The sequence below is a fragment of the Mauremys reevesii genome, linkage group 7 (assembly GCF_016161935.1).
Source record: "Mauremys reevesii isolate NIE-2019 linkage group 7, ASM1616193v1, whole genome shotgun sequence".
NCBI lineage: Eukaryota > Metazoa > Chordata > Testudines > Geoemydidae > Mauremys > Mauremys reevesii.
Genome location: NC_052629.1, coordinates 104,367,067 through 104,382,282, shown reverse-complemented (window position 1 = coordinate 104,382,282; position 15,216 = coordinate 104,367,067). Strand labels below are relative to the sequence as shown.

Below are 15,216 nucleotides of genomic sequence, written 5' to 3'. Positions count from 1 at the left end.
TAACAAAGGAAGGGCAATGAGTGAGCGAACACAGTGCCTTGTATAGTGAACAGGGCTTTGCAGCTCTGTCCTGCTTGATTAACAGCAAGTATAAAAGTCTAGAAAACTGAGCTGACATATGGGCACATTTCCAGTTTAAGTGCACCCATGATGAGTGGCAAAGTTCAATAATGACTCAGTAGGTGGCACTCTACTACTGAGCCAAACACAGTTGTGAGGGGCACTGTAATGCTGGAGGTGCGACGTTTTGGCTAAGACGTTAAACTGAGGTCCTGATCTCATGCGGTTCTTGAAGACATAGTCCATCCTTCAATAGCTTTGGTGCTGGCTGGATGTCTTGGCTAAATTCCAGCCCTGCTCATTTCATTCTGGCTACCTTATAATTGCCCCTGTGGTTTCAACTGGAGAAGTTATTCTTCATTTCCTGTCCCAAAGTACTACATAGTGTTCTTGGCATGGGAAATCAAGAACCAAGTCCCAACCTACAGGTGGCTGCATGTCAAAGATGGGAGAACGATCTCTACATGCGCTATACACACAAGTACAGAGTGTGCAGAGCAAGAGACTTGTTCAGTCACAGACCAGAGCTAGGCAGTGCCGATGCTAGGAGACACCCAAAGAAATACATTCCAAATAGACTGACTGCCTCGCAACATGGACAGCGATGCAATGCTAGACATGCTGTTCCCTACTGCCCCTTGTTCCACAAAGAGGGAACACAATGGAGTGGGGGCTGGAGGGTGAGAGAGGAGAGAGTTTACAGCAAGCGGGAGAGGGAGAGTGCACAAGAGACTGGGGCAGTGAGGACTCTTTATTAGGTAAGAAGCTTTTTGCAGCATGATTCACCACAGCTAGTTCCCTTTTGGCCAAGGCTTTTATCCCCTTCCGGCCAAGGCTTTGTCTCCTTCCAAGTACTTTCAGAAAAGCCAAAGTCATTCGACCCCTGGCCTGAAACAAATGAGATTTTTAATTTACAAACTGAGATTGGAACTATTCCTATCCCTGTTCCTGATGCTTATTGGGAATTGACAGATTTTCACTGCTGGCAGGGGGCGGAGGGAGAGTAAGGAGCAATTCTCAAACTCACAGGGGTGAAAACATCTCACACACACAGTGACCATTAGACAGTTTATTGTTCTTAGGAGGGAGCCTTGGAAGGGAAGGAATGTGTCTGCTGGTGTTAACAACAAGAGCATGCTAGGAACAGTTAATCCTAACAAGCAGGTCAGGGTTGCTTCCCCCAGTACTTCAGATGCCTTTCTCTGGAGCACAAGGACAAAGGCAACAGCACTGGAAACACAGATTGCATAAGTGAAACCAAAACTAGTACGGAGTTAACTGGGCCTTGGGTTACATGGGCCTCTAAGCTACTTGCGGTGCTGTGGGCACTTACGATTGACAGGCTTCTTTTCACAATGAACAAATATAAAGGGTGAAGCACATTTGGCAGAACTGTGCTGCCCCTCAAGCCCTCCCCCCGCCCCAACTCCAAAAACATCCAGTGAGACAGATACATGCAGGCGTTTAGAAGAGGAATCATGTCGTTTTCTTGGACTGCTACAGACAGAAGGCACCGATTTTGGTCAGCATAAATCCAGAAGGATGCTGGGCTTCCAATGGCCTCTGTGGTCTCTGTTCTCTGCTCTTTGGTGGCTGCCGGGGTTTATCCATCATTAACCAACAGTTCCTGGGAAAGAGGGAAAGAAGATAAAGGGAAGAGCTGGCTGGTTAGTTATTCAACTGCTGACACTGGACTGTTTCTTTCTGAGATGCATGAGTAACATGGCCAGGGATGAGATATAGATCACACCCAGACAGGAGAAACAGCACCCTTCAGAAGATTATCAGGTACTCCTGGCTGCAAAACAGATGTGGGGGGAAATAGGGATCATAGAACAGGTCACTGAAACAGCCAAATGGCAGAGGAAGAACATTTCAAAACGTGCAACTGGCCCCTCAACTCTTTCCACCCTGTTCCACCCAAAATCAACATGATCCCAACCCAATTTACAGGTCTGTAACATCTCAGGAGGGAGAAGTTAAAAATCCCAAAGCTCCATTTGCTTCCTGATGAGCTTTAAATGAAGATTCTGTAACTACACAGGGTAGCTCTCAGTAGGAGAGATCTTCACACTGCCATTAAGGTTTCCTCTCAGGCTCAAGCAAAGTCAAAGTTGGTTTGAAGAGGAGGAATGAACCCAGTCCCAGCAGTTCACTTGCTCCAATACTGTTTTCTGGATCATCACCCCTACATGTTGTGAAACAACAACAGAGCTAGGTTTCCGCTCAAGCCAAGAAGGATTTCTTCCAGGTTAATATATGGAGATATACCTATCTCATAGAACTGGAAGGGACCCCGAAAGGTCATTGAGTCCAGCCCCCTGCCTTCACTAGCAGGACCAAGTACTGATTTTTTGCCCCAGATCCCTAAGTGGCCTCCTCAAGGATTGAATTCACAACCCTGGGTTTAGCAGGCCAAGGCTCAAACCACTGAGCTATCCCTCGTCAGCCCCTGCACCATACAGCTTCTGGGAGTTAGCAGCAAGAAACCCCAAACCAAGCTAAAGCATGTTAAAACCTCCTTGTTTGTCCTTAGGGCTGACCCAAACTAAGGCTGCTTGTTAGGGGGTGGTCATCCCCTACAATCTCTGCCTGGCTGACCCCATCGCCTCCTCTGATAGTGGAGCTGGAACAAAAGGAAACACCTTTTTGCCAGACTCCTCTGATAACAGGTAAGAGGGGAAGTAACTTGTGGCCTGATTTGCCACCTTTCTGGGATCTTGAGTCCCACAAATGGGAAGGCTGACCTTGGGACAAGTGAAAGCAGCCCCAGGATCAAACATGAGGCACAAGCTCTGGTGAGGGGCACAAGAAAAAACTTGTCCAAGGAAGGATTTAACAATGGGGATATAAGGACTTTGGTGAGAAACAGCAGGTCTCCAGCCTCAGATTCAAGAGTCAACGTTCCCAATGTAAATCACACTGGAGACGAATTATTTTTTCCATCGAATATTTATACAGTGCCTATCATGGCAGCATCTTGGCCTCTTACTGTAGGTGCCAAACTGACACACACAGAGACCAGTATGACAATAAAATGTCTATTCCTGCCTTTTGATGGGCCTGGGCCCTGATCCTTCCCTGAGTAACCAAGGCAGTTTACAATCTGCTCTGAAGGCAACCAACCTCGAGCTCTGGTAGACCAGAAAGAGGGCTCTCCACTGAGAATGAATGCTCCGACACTGGCTTTGGAAAGCTCTGCTCCGGTAATCAAGAGCAAGAGTGATGATCCTCCCATGACGGTCCATGGACAGGTGGGAACTAGGCAAGTTCCAGATCAGCTATGGGTAACAGTACAACACCCCATGGCAGGGTTGACGATCTGGTGCTGTGTTCACTTCCTAGGCCCAGCAGGGCTTGGAGCACTTTGCTCAGCCCCTACGAAGCTGAACACTTCCTATCCATCTATACATACACACACTCCACCTGACACTTGGACAAGTGCAGACCAGCTTAGAAGGGAACAGCACCCTATCCTCCTTCCAGAGGGTCTGACACGAGAAGGATAGAGGATGAAGAAATAGAGTCCCACAGACCACTCTGACCCCCACCAAAGTTTGAGGGACTTTTGCTTTTAATCTGAGTGACACAAACCTTCCTAAAACCCAGATCAACCTCATGTGCTTTGTCCCCAGAGGAATCTTTTAGCTTCTTTGAACCCTGTTCTCTACTTACACTCCATGTCATGTTAATGGTAAGAGAAGACAGAAAACCTTGGGCCTATTCAAACCCTTTTTAGGATATCATGGTTGCTGCAGCACATGCCATAGTCTCCCCGTCTTTACTCCCACTTCTCTCATTTCTGTAAGTTCAAAGAAAACAGCTGTCCTGTAATGAGCTCATATCTCCTCCCCTTCCTGTGGATGACAGCAGAGCTGATGCCAAGTGAAGGCTACTTTCCAAGGTACTTGTGTGATGCCAGCAAACGTTTCTACTTTTAAGTCAGAGTCAAAACCTTAAGGATGAGCGGTCATTCTTCCCTAGAAGCAGATGCTAGTACTGCCAACCACCTGTATACCCAGGGTACTTTCAGTGATTTATAATCCAGGCTCCTGGTGTCTGATGCCATCTCATATAGTGCATAGTTGGCTTCCCTGCATCAGCAACAGCATCATCCTACCAGCCACACATTCAGCAAATTGACAGTCTGTCTAAACTACCGTGAAAAGCGAGTTGAGGGAACCAGTTATGATGGTGGTTGTCTCCCCTACTGGGTTAAAGCACGGTTCCATTTTGCAGGGCAAACAGAACCTAGACATGTTTAAAGAATCTTGCTAAAGCCAGCTACAGAAAGCAGGTTGAGTGACTCAGGGATGATGGGGGTCTCACACAGCACTCCAGAGATTCTGGCTGGATTTGAGCTCTATCCCCCTGCCTGCCTGGTGGGCTTCCCTATGGGAGAAGCTGCTTTTCCTGCAAGCACTGGCCCAGAAAGGGGGGTCCTTACAGGAATATCATCACTGGGCCAGCTAACGTTCATCGGCAGCTGGTGACGTCACTCCAGCAGTAACCTAATATTACTTGACCAGCTCTAATTTCCCAAGTAATTTTTCTGATCATTAGAAAGTTGAAGTTTTACATTAATTGGTACATTTTAAAAACTGCAAAATGCAATAAGCAAAGCAGCAATACATTTCACAGTAAAAGAATTCATTATATTCATCCTGTAACATTTTAGTTAAGCATCAAGGAATGCTGCATTCTTTAATAGAGCCACTAATGCACCAACTCACCCTTCAATTATATTTTAAAACTTTTTAAAAAGCACTTTTTCTCCCTTCAGATTGTGATATCGATCAGTTATTTTCATTTGTTTTTAGTTGCTGAGAGAAAGACAATTAGCCAGCACTTACTGATTAAAATCAAATCCGTCCAACCCCAAACTATCTACTCGTCTGAACCTGAAGGTTAACAAGCATTTCTAATGCTAGAACATCACAGGATCCATCTCATTTCGGGGAAGAGGAGGAAAGAGAAATAGAACTTGATGAAACTCCCTGTCTAATAAGCATTGGACCCCAAAGCTGGCAGGGTGCAGAACAGAGCTGCCCACCTGCTTCCTGCCATGCAGCTCGCATCAAGGAAAGTTTCTATGAACAAAGGCTGCAGTTGGATAGCACTATCAATCAGCTCAGGCTGCTCCCAATGGAGGCTTGATACAATTACATCTAAGATCAACACGCACTGGATGGAGTGACTAATTAATTTTTGCCCTCCTAAGAGGGTACTGCATGTTGTGCTCGTGAAGGTTATGGGACTGGCAGTGTTTGGAGACTGAAGTACTCTCAGCACACGGCTGATTGGATACAGGGAAGCCGCTCACAGCCATGACTGCTTCACTGCTTGGCACAGAGACCCAGGGCTTGGCTACACTTGCGAGTTACAGTGCATTAAAAGAGCCCTGGGCGCACTAGCTCACTACCCGTCCACACTGGCAAGGCATGTAGAGCACTCTGACTCCATGGCTAGAGTGCTCCTGGTATTTCACCTTGGGGAGTAGAATAACGTTTGCTGCGCCCCCGCTGGAGCGCTGCAGCGCCAGTGTGAACGAGGTGTTGCATTACTGCGCTCTGATCAGCCTCCGGAAACATCCCATAATCCCCTTAAATCAAGTGGCCACTCTTGTCATTATTTTGGATATGCCCTTTGAAAGCTCCATTTCTGACAGCCGGCATGCTTATCTGCTCTGAGACAAAGCAACCATTACTGTGGAATGCTGTGTGTGAGAGAGAGAGGCGGGGGGTGGGCGGGAAAGAGGTTTGCTGCTGTCTGAACTTACAAGACAGCATGCTGACATGCTCTCCGCCCCCCAAAAACCCACTCTCGCTCCCCCCACATACACACAACACACTCCCTGTCACACTCCACCCCAGCCCCCCCATTTGAAAAGCACGTTGCAGCCACTTGGATGCTGGGATAGCTACCACAATGCACTGCTCTCTGTGGCCGTTGCAAGAGCTGCTAATGTGGCCACGCCAGTGCGCTGGCAGCTGTCAGTGTGGACAGACTACAGCACTTTTCTTACTGCGCTCTACAAAGGTTGGTTTAACTCAAAGCGCTCTACATCTGCAAGTGTAGCCATGCCCTCAGACCCACTCTCATAGCATTTACCAAAGCAGCACAGACCAGTGATATCTTGTCTCCAGTAGTGGCCAGTGACTGATGCTTCAGAGGGGCACTGAACCCTCTTAATATGTACTTAGGTTCATTTTAGAAAGAAAGCAAAAACCACGGCATCGTGTATGAGCTGGCTAATGAATACACCATTGCTCCTCCAGGATGGAATCAACTGTGTGTCACGAACCCTATACTGTTAACAGTTAATGATGCTGGGGGCCTGTGATTTTGGTGCCAGAGATCAAAGTTCTATCCCCACAGCCACTGTAAAGAGATAATCAGTCATAACTGCTGCACAGCAAAAGCCAGGGGGAAAGCATGGGTGGGGGGGTCTGATTTGTCACAATATCATACGCACATACACTTACGATGAAAGTAGAAATTGTCTCATTTATCATAGGTTATCCAATTAAACAAACTGCTGGGTGCTTACCCTCCGCATCCCCACATTATGCCATTCCAGGAGTTCACAGATTTCACTGGATGAACCAAGCAAATCCCTCACATGGCATACACAGCATTCCATCCCTCAAAGCCAGTCTAAGTCAGCTAGCAACCAAGAGTTGTTCCTGTGCGATGGCTGTTTGGTGGCCCACAATGAAATGAGTTAGAAACTTCAGCTCAAAATGTCTTCATAATAAACCACCACAACTGGCACTAAGTATTCTCCTTGTTACAATTTCAATAGTGAAGCTAGGGACCTAATGGGGGCATGGAGGCCATACTCCTTGGTCACACTTGGAGGAACAAGGGTGAGGCGTGTTGGCAGGAGAGGGGGGGAGCGTGCCATGCTGCTGCCCAGGATATACATGATCTGTAGATGGAGGAATACAGTCTCTAAGGCTGTCAGAGGTGTGTGTGTGTGTGTGTGTGTGTGTGTGTGTGTGTGTGTGTGTGTGTGTGTGTGTGTGTGTGTGTGTGTGTGTGTGTGTGTGTGTGTGTGTGTGTGTGTGTGTGTGTGTGTGTGTTTTATATAAAGAGTACAAGATAGTTCCTCACAACTACAGCTCTAGCAGGAAGGGAAATTTGTCCAGTCTAGAAAGCATCTCCAGCTTTGCTTGTCTCTACCTCCCCTCTCTCTCCTGACATGCAGCAATCTCAGCTACTGACCCACAACTCGTTACCACTGTGAGGCTCTTCCCCTCAACTAACAGCTCTGAAAATCAGCCAGCTACTAGGCTGCCAGTCTGTCATCTCACAGCAGCAGCATGGAAAGCCAGCTACCCTCCATCCCTGATTCCATCAGGGCGCACAAGAAAGGGTCAGGCTCCGCAATCTTTTCAACTCAAGACATTTTGTCCTTTCCGAGGCTGTGTTTAGATGTGGGGCCAGGTAAACCCACTCATCCTCGTACCAAGATCAGGGGCCAGGTAAACCCAGCAACAAGGTTTTGTAGTGCTGCTCTATTATCTTCCTCCCTTTTATTCTCTGCCCTGTGTGTGCAGCCAGACGGGCAGCCAGTTAAGATCACTTGGGCCAGTATAGAGCTGTAGCGAGGAACCTTTCCCCCTTTGCCCCATCAAGGCTGGGTTGATCCGGCTGTCAGGGTCCTGGTGTTGCCTGGCACTTCCAGGCGGGTGTGGAACATTCTCAGTTGACAGCCTCATACCCTGTGAAACTTGCTCCCTCTGGTGGTTTGTGGGAAGCCATCTTTGGCAAACCTCAGCACAGGGCAAGGCACATTTGTTAAATTAAAGCTCGAGCAAACACCACGGCAGCAAACCCTGCCATTTGCCGGGTGCCTCTGATGGACACTATTTTATGTTTGTTTTAATATTATTTTCAGCGCTCAGGCTCTGTGGCAACAGGATCAGGATTGCCAGCCACAAGCCAAATGTCTTGGATCCCCCTTCTCTCCTGAATCCCTCCCCGAGAAGGGTGGTGGAGAAAAAGGGGGAAGTGGATGTTTTAAGCTTCTCCCCCATGGTTGCTGCTGTAACCTCACACCACAAACCAGCTTATGCTCTCTTTGGAAAAAAACTTTCATTTAAATTATTATGAAACTTTTTGTGAATCTGCCAAGAGAGCTCCCCCAAGGTTCTGAGTTCTACACAGCTATCAAGGGACCTCTTTGAGCAGGGTGCAATCACCTGAGTGCAGAACATTAACTCCTCATTGCACTTGTGCTGCAGATGCTGACATTTGCTGCCTTATCTTTAGCACTTCTGTGGGGCTTTCCCTCTCCAGAGAGCTTTACAAACATCAGTTACCTTCCCAGAATCTCATGGAGGTGGGGAAGTGTTATCCTCATTTTACATGGGGGATACAGGCTCAGAAATATTAAGTAACTTGTTCAAAGCCATGCAGAGGGAGTCAGTAGCAGAGCTGGAACTACAACTCTGGAGTTCATGGCTCCCTGCCCTATGTTCATACCATACCTCTCCACAGCAGCCTTAATATTGGTGCACGTGTTGTCTGCCTTTAGCCAGCAGGACTGCAGAAGTGTTTTTCACTTTTGCTAACTTAGAAGGGCCCTCCAAGAAAACACAGAAAACAATGCCAGTCCCAAGATGGGTATTTAAGGCCTTTTTACTGGCTAAGGCATTTGCTCCTGGACTATTAGTACCTCAAACCAATTTTAAGGGCATTTGCGTCACTTTGATTTGCAGGTATTTTTCAGTTATGTGCAATTGGTATTGTTGCATTCAGTGTACGGTCTAGTCCAAGGAGCAGCTGTGCTGACAAATGGATCAAAGCACTTCTATGCCATACACTTATTGCACAAAAATAAAGCAGCTTGATACCGCCTCTCTATCTCACGTCCTTCAGGCTAACACGCAGTCCAAGGGTACTGGGGAGGTCTGCTTTTCTTGTCGCAAAGTTTGGATTAAGAGAGGGCAGGAGGATGTTTAAGCACCAAGAAAAATAGTTCATTCAATAAACAACCCACAGAGTTCTGCTTCCTCATCCCCTACTCTGTTAACTGTTCCCAGTAGCTTTGCAGAGACAGAGGAAGAACAGAAATAAATAGCTTCTGGCCTACTTCACTCCTGGATATAGATCTCAGAAGCCAGCATGATGGCAGAATGGAAAGCCTCCAAAAGGGTGCAAAGTGTATTGTGGGGAACCACAGACAGCACATCAGCATGGAAGCCCCCCTCTTGGTCTACACAGCCTGATGGAAGAAAGGAAAAGGAAAAAGATCTTCTCTACTTATTTCTTTTATTTTCTCCTTGACTTGAGAGACCAGATGCACTGTTTGCTTTGCTCTGCCACTACACCTTCTGCCATCGGTGTATGACTGGAAGATGGAGTAATTCACTAGCTCCACTAATCTCTAGTTGTTCTGAGACTCACCTGTTTGTTCATGCATTATAACATATTGATTTCCACAGGACAATCACTCTGATCATTGAAAGAGCCCTCATCATTACACCTGCTTTATAGGAAATGTTTTCCCACTGGCTGAGAGTTTCTGCAATTCCCAGAATGCTGTAAGCAAACAGACTCCATTTGGGGTCCAGTCCGCTAACAAGTCAGCAGCCCCAACATATTATGCAGGGAGTACACGGCTTTTTTTTTATTTTGGACATGAGCTGGAGAACACTGGGGGCAAGAGGAACAAACATAATTCCGCAAAGGGTCACTCCTGAGAGAATGATTGCTAACGGATTGAAATAAATACTGAGAGTGTTTTTTATTAATATCCATTGATTTTATCTTGTTTTCACCATTAAGAAAGCTGACCAGGCTAGAGTGATGTTCCTTGTGCTTGGCATGCAGACTCCACCCACGCCTAGGTGGTGATGCAAAAGGAGAAAAATTTAGAATAATTCATTTGTGAACTCCTCTTCGCCCCACCCATCATTTAATGATTTGGAACAGGGTACATTTGACAATTATTAAAATATTTTTTATTTTTCAATAAAGACTTATGGAGTGATGAAAATTGTATAGGAAGCCTCTCACTGCTAGATTAATCCTGCTGTTCTGATGCTGGCACTTGCTCAGAGCTTGGCACCTGCATCTCCCTGTTATTCCAGTCCTGAATCCCCTCATGTCTCTGTGCACCTCAACTCTTCCATGAAGCACTCCCTGCTATTCTAGTCCCGGGCTCCACACACAGCTCTGTCCCTGCACCTCAATCCTGACCTGAAACCTCACTTGCTATTCCTATGCTGACCCCTCCCCTGCTCTGCTAGTGCCTCTCCTGGCTATTACAATCCTGAACTTCTTGAGCCAAAAGTGCCGTATCATGCTGAATTCTGTCAGTCACTAATGTTCTGTAATATGAAAAAGTATCTGCTATTAGACAAGGCTCAGGCCAAGCTCATTTGCCTTGTAATTTAGCCCACCTTTAAAGCCAGCCCTTCCAAGATAAAAAGCTGGTACATCTGCCTATTATATCACTTAGTTCTATTGACTGTGCCATTATCTGAACTGCAACCTCTTAAAGAAATAGGATGTTTCCTCTCGCCTCTGCAGGAATAGAACCTTGGATCACAGAGGCAGCCTCACAGCACACACAGCTGATGGGAGGGCTTATGGCTATTGTGTGGTTTGTTCCATAAAGTACTTAGTTCATTTTTAGACTCTGTATATAACAACAATCAAGATTAGGTGATGGGTCTCCCATATGGCAGCACAAAACAATAATCATCAGAACCCAAATCCAGGCCTGGGACTTGCAGTTTATTGCATATTTTTGTTTAGACATGCTGCAAGAGTTAGTACTATATCTTATTGGAGGAAAAGGACATACAGCTGCTGTGAAGTGGGGGCTGGGTTTCTAGTGGTATGAAATGGCTCCACTAGAGTTGCTCAAGATTGCTTCAAAATTCATTTCTCGTTAGGATTGTGACCTCTCACAACCAGACACAATGATTCCGCCTTGGATGAAGATAATTACATCCCACTATACACATTAGAAGGTACAACCACAACAATGCACTTTATAGGAACAGACAGAGAAAAGAATTTATAGGGAAAGGACAGAACACTAGATATTCTTTTCCAGTGCAATTGGAATAACCCTTTGCACTCTTTAAGCTTGTAGTTTAGACCTCAGGAGGGATAAAGGAATCCAGGAGACACCTGATGTTTTCTACAGCAGAATAATTACAACTTGTGCAAATTCAACCCTAGTTTTAGGTGGGATTAAAAGAAATGTTGTCAGTCCTCATACCAAAGACCCTGGATAACTGCAGCCAGGGGAGCAATACTCCCACTTCCAGAGCCAAAAGGAATAGAAAATCACCCCAGTGATGCAACATAAAACTTTGGTCCTACAAACTGTAACCCAAGAGCATTAGTGAAGTCAGGACAGAGGGTAGCAATATTGTTGCTGGTGTAGAAAGGCTGTGGCTGCAGGCACTTTTAAATCACTGTTATGTTTTACCTTGCTCAGAGCAGATCTAAATGAACCAGAGTATATATAACTTGGGTTCCTACCATGGCTACAAACAGTTGAACTGAACAATTGGAGCAACAGTGGGAAATTAAAAGAAAAAGAAAAAAATACTAGTACAGACAAGGCCAAAGAAACATTGTGGACCAGTCTTGTAACCTCTCTATGCTGCCATAATATTTACCTGTCTCACAGGGGTTGAGAATGACAAGGTGGGTGAAATAATATATTGTACTGAACCAACTTCTGTTGAAGACAGAGACAAACTTTAGAGCCACACAGAGCTCTTTTTTAGGTCTTGGAAAGGTAATCAGAGCATCACAGCTAAATAAAAAGCGAAACAAATTGTTAAGCATCTCTGCAGTTGTAGGAAAACAGAGGGTTAGTGGGCTACAGATTGTTTTAATGAAACATAAAACCAGTGTCTCTATAAAGTCCATGGCTTTTAATGAAGTTATGAATATAAGCTCCCAAGCTCATCTTTTGAAGATGTTGTGTAGGTTTCCTTTGAGGACAAGGACTAAGAAATCAGATAAGAGAGTGATTGTTTTGTGAAAAGTGTTTCCCTGGGATGATAAGGCAGAATCAGCGAAAGAATTCTTCTAGTTCTCCATGTTAGTATGGTATGAGGGTCTGTGGTGGGCCAGAAGTTCAGTCCCTTGGAGAATACAGGTAATTCATCTTAAATTAGGGAGTCCTTGATAAACTGATGATGTTGGGGTGTCATCTATGTTGTCCGCCTCAAAGAATCCTTTCACAACAAAGATGACACCATCCACAATGATCATGTCCCCACTGACAATCACAGGAAAAAAGAATAATCTGACAGGCCACCCCCAATGGACACATACTTGATCATTACATTGATTGCTTTAGTTTAAAAAACAAAACAAAAAAAACCAAAAAAACCCCACCCCAGATTGAAATCCATAACAAACATCACACCCATGCCCGTCACTCCACCACTGAGGGAAGAGATATACAGCCCCTGAAATCCAACCAACCGACAAAGGGAGTGCCATCACAGTTCTCACCGACGATTACTGTGTCAACAAGGCCAACCCAAAACTCTCTGACACCACCTACTATAAAGAACTAAAAGATGACCCTGCACCATAATTTACCCAGGAGTTTAAGAATATCATCAAATCCTTCCCCAAACAACTCCAAGAGACACTCCATAACCTCACCCCACCGACCTTCTACACGTTTCCCAAAATACACAAATCATATCTGGCCACGGAACTCTACTGAGGGAATATCAGGACTCATAGAAACCATCCTCAAACCACTAGACACATAAAAGGCCAGGTTCCCCCAAGACAAAACTGATTTCCTCTAGAAACTCGCAACATTAACAACCTTCCTCAGAACACCAACCTTGCCTCCATGGATGTCATCTCCCTGTACACCAACATCCCTCACCATGATGGCATCACTGCCTGCCTCAAACATCTACACAAGACAATGAACAACAATCAGGTATCCATCCTAAACACAGAGCCAAACTCATCCATATCATCCTCACCCATAACCGTCTATTCAAAAACAAACACTTTGTCCAAATCATGGGAACAGCCATGGGTCGTAGAATAGCTCTCCAATATGCCATTCTCTGCATGGGGCCACCTCAAGAAAGAATTTCTGGAAAAATGCACCTCGAAGCCAATGATATGCCTGAAATACATCAATCATATTGTCACCGTCAGGACAGATTACCTAAACTACCTCAAATTTCCACCACAACTACAACCACCACCACCCATCCATCAGACTGCCTCAAGAACACTCCCACACCAGTCATCAATATCCTGGGCACCACAATCAGCTTCAACAATGTAACCCTCCAGACAACTGTATACAAGAAACCCCTGGATTACCACATTCACCTTCATAGATCCAACTACACCCCAGACACCACAAGAAATCTTATCTACAGCCATATACTCAGACACCATAGAATATGCTCTGAGGTGAAAGTCTGGGATACACACCCTAACACACTTAAAACTGCCTTTGCCAAAGGAGGACACTCCACCAGAGAAGTAGATCACATGATGGAACAGGCCAACCAAATACCTCAGGAGACCCTGCTTCAATACTCTGTGTGTGTGTGTGTGTGTGTGTGCGTGCGCGCGCGTGCACGTGTGTGTGTGCGCGCGTGCGCACCCTTAGTTGTCACCTACCACCCCTCACCTTTTGTAACAAACAATTTGTAACCGTAACAATTACAACTCATACTTGATGAGGACTACAACCTGAAAGAAATCTTCCCTGAACAACTCTTCTTCCCCAATCCTTCAACCTTGCCAAGCTCATCAACAGAAGCAAGCTCCCCACAGACCAGGACACACCAACTCAAAGCAGCACCAGACCCTGCCACAATAAATGAAAACCCTGAAGACATATTTCCACTGCTATGATGATCAACACCCCCCATAACACACCTTTCAAGATCCATGGGCTCTACACATGCCTATCACAATACATGGTGTACTTCATTCAGTGCATCAAAAGTCCAAACAATAATGATGTGGGTGAAACCAAACAATCACTATGCTCTTGAATGAATTCTCACAGAAAAACGATAAGACACAAAAACATCTCATCACGACAGCATCTCCCGCTGACATAGCACTGTGCACATAAGCGCTTATGCCAGCACAATTTATTTCGCTCAGGAGGGTGTTTTTTAACACTGCGCGAGAAAAGCTTTGCCGACGTAAGTGCTAGTGTAGACATGGCCTAAATAGAGACTGGTTTTATGTCTCATTACCACAATCTGTAACCCACTTACCCTCCTTTGTCCTATACCTGCAGAGGTATTAATTGCCCACTTCATCTTGAATGGTTTCTTGCAACGTGTTAACTGCTTATGCTTAATTTGTTTCACCTTGTATTTAGCTGTGATGCTCTGATTACCTTTCCAAGACCTAAAAAAGAGCTCTGTGTGGCTCTAAAGTTTGTCTCTTTCTCCAACAGAAGTTGGTCCAATACAATATATTACCTCACCCACTTTGTCTCTCTCATGTTCTGGGACAAACACGGCTACAACAACACTACAAATCACAATGGGTTGAGAGATTAAAGTAAATAGTTGGAATGTAGTTCAAATCTCTTGGATTAAAGGGATTAGAGAAGTACAAAGTACATGATACAAGATAGTATAAAACAAGACACCAGTAAACTGCATCTCTGCAAGAATTAGAACCAACCCAGACAATGACTTCTGCAGACTTCTAGGGAAAGGAAGTCGGAGGAGAGAGATTGACACCAAGATATCAGAGGAGTATTGGCTTTGAAGCCTGTAGTTTGGACATCTGAATTCAGAATGTCACACTGTTACTTAATAAATCTACTTCATCCCAGCGAAAACCAGAAATAGGCAAGACTACAGGCAAGAAACAGAGGAGACATAAAAGTCAGATATGCAGAAATTCATTTCAGGATCAGTTTACCCTTGGAAACCCCTCTGGATTTCAGATTCATGAATTTGTATATCCAATGTTCCAAAAATAATTCATTACAGATTCTATGCAGGGATTACTGTATCACAGGGGTGGGCAAACTATGGCCTGGCCTGTGTGCTCCTGCTGGGGAGCAGGGTCTGGGGCTTAACCTGCTCCAGTGCGCCAGCCAGAGTGCAGGGTCGGGGGCTGCTCCACACAGCTCCCAGAAGCCGCGGAATGGCT

The 15,216-nt window shown here is 45.5% G+C and overlaps 1 protein-coding gene across 1 annotated transcript in view; it reads right to left on the bottom strand.

Moving 5' to 3' along the window:
* Window positions 1-1,114: 1,114 nt before the first annotated feature.
* CHCHD6 (coiled-coil-helix-coiled-coil-helix domain containing 6) overlaps window positions 1,115-15,216 on the bottom strand; it is a 172,236-nt gene continuing 158,134 nt past the window's right edge. The window contains exon 10 of the mRNA XM_039546040.1: window positions 1,115-1,687. Coding sequence (XP_039401974.1) covers window positions 1,664-1,687 — 24 coding nt within the window. The 3' untranslated portion in view covers window positions 1,115-1,663. The remainder of the gene's footprint in view (window positions 1,688-15,216) is intronic.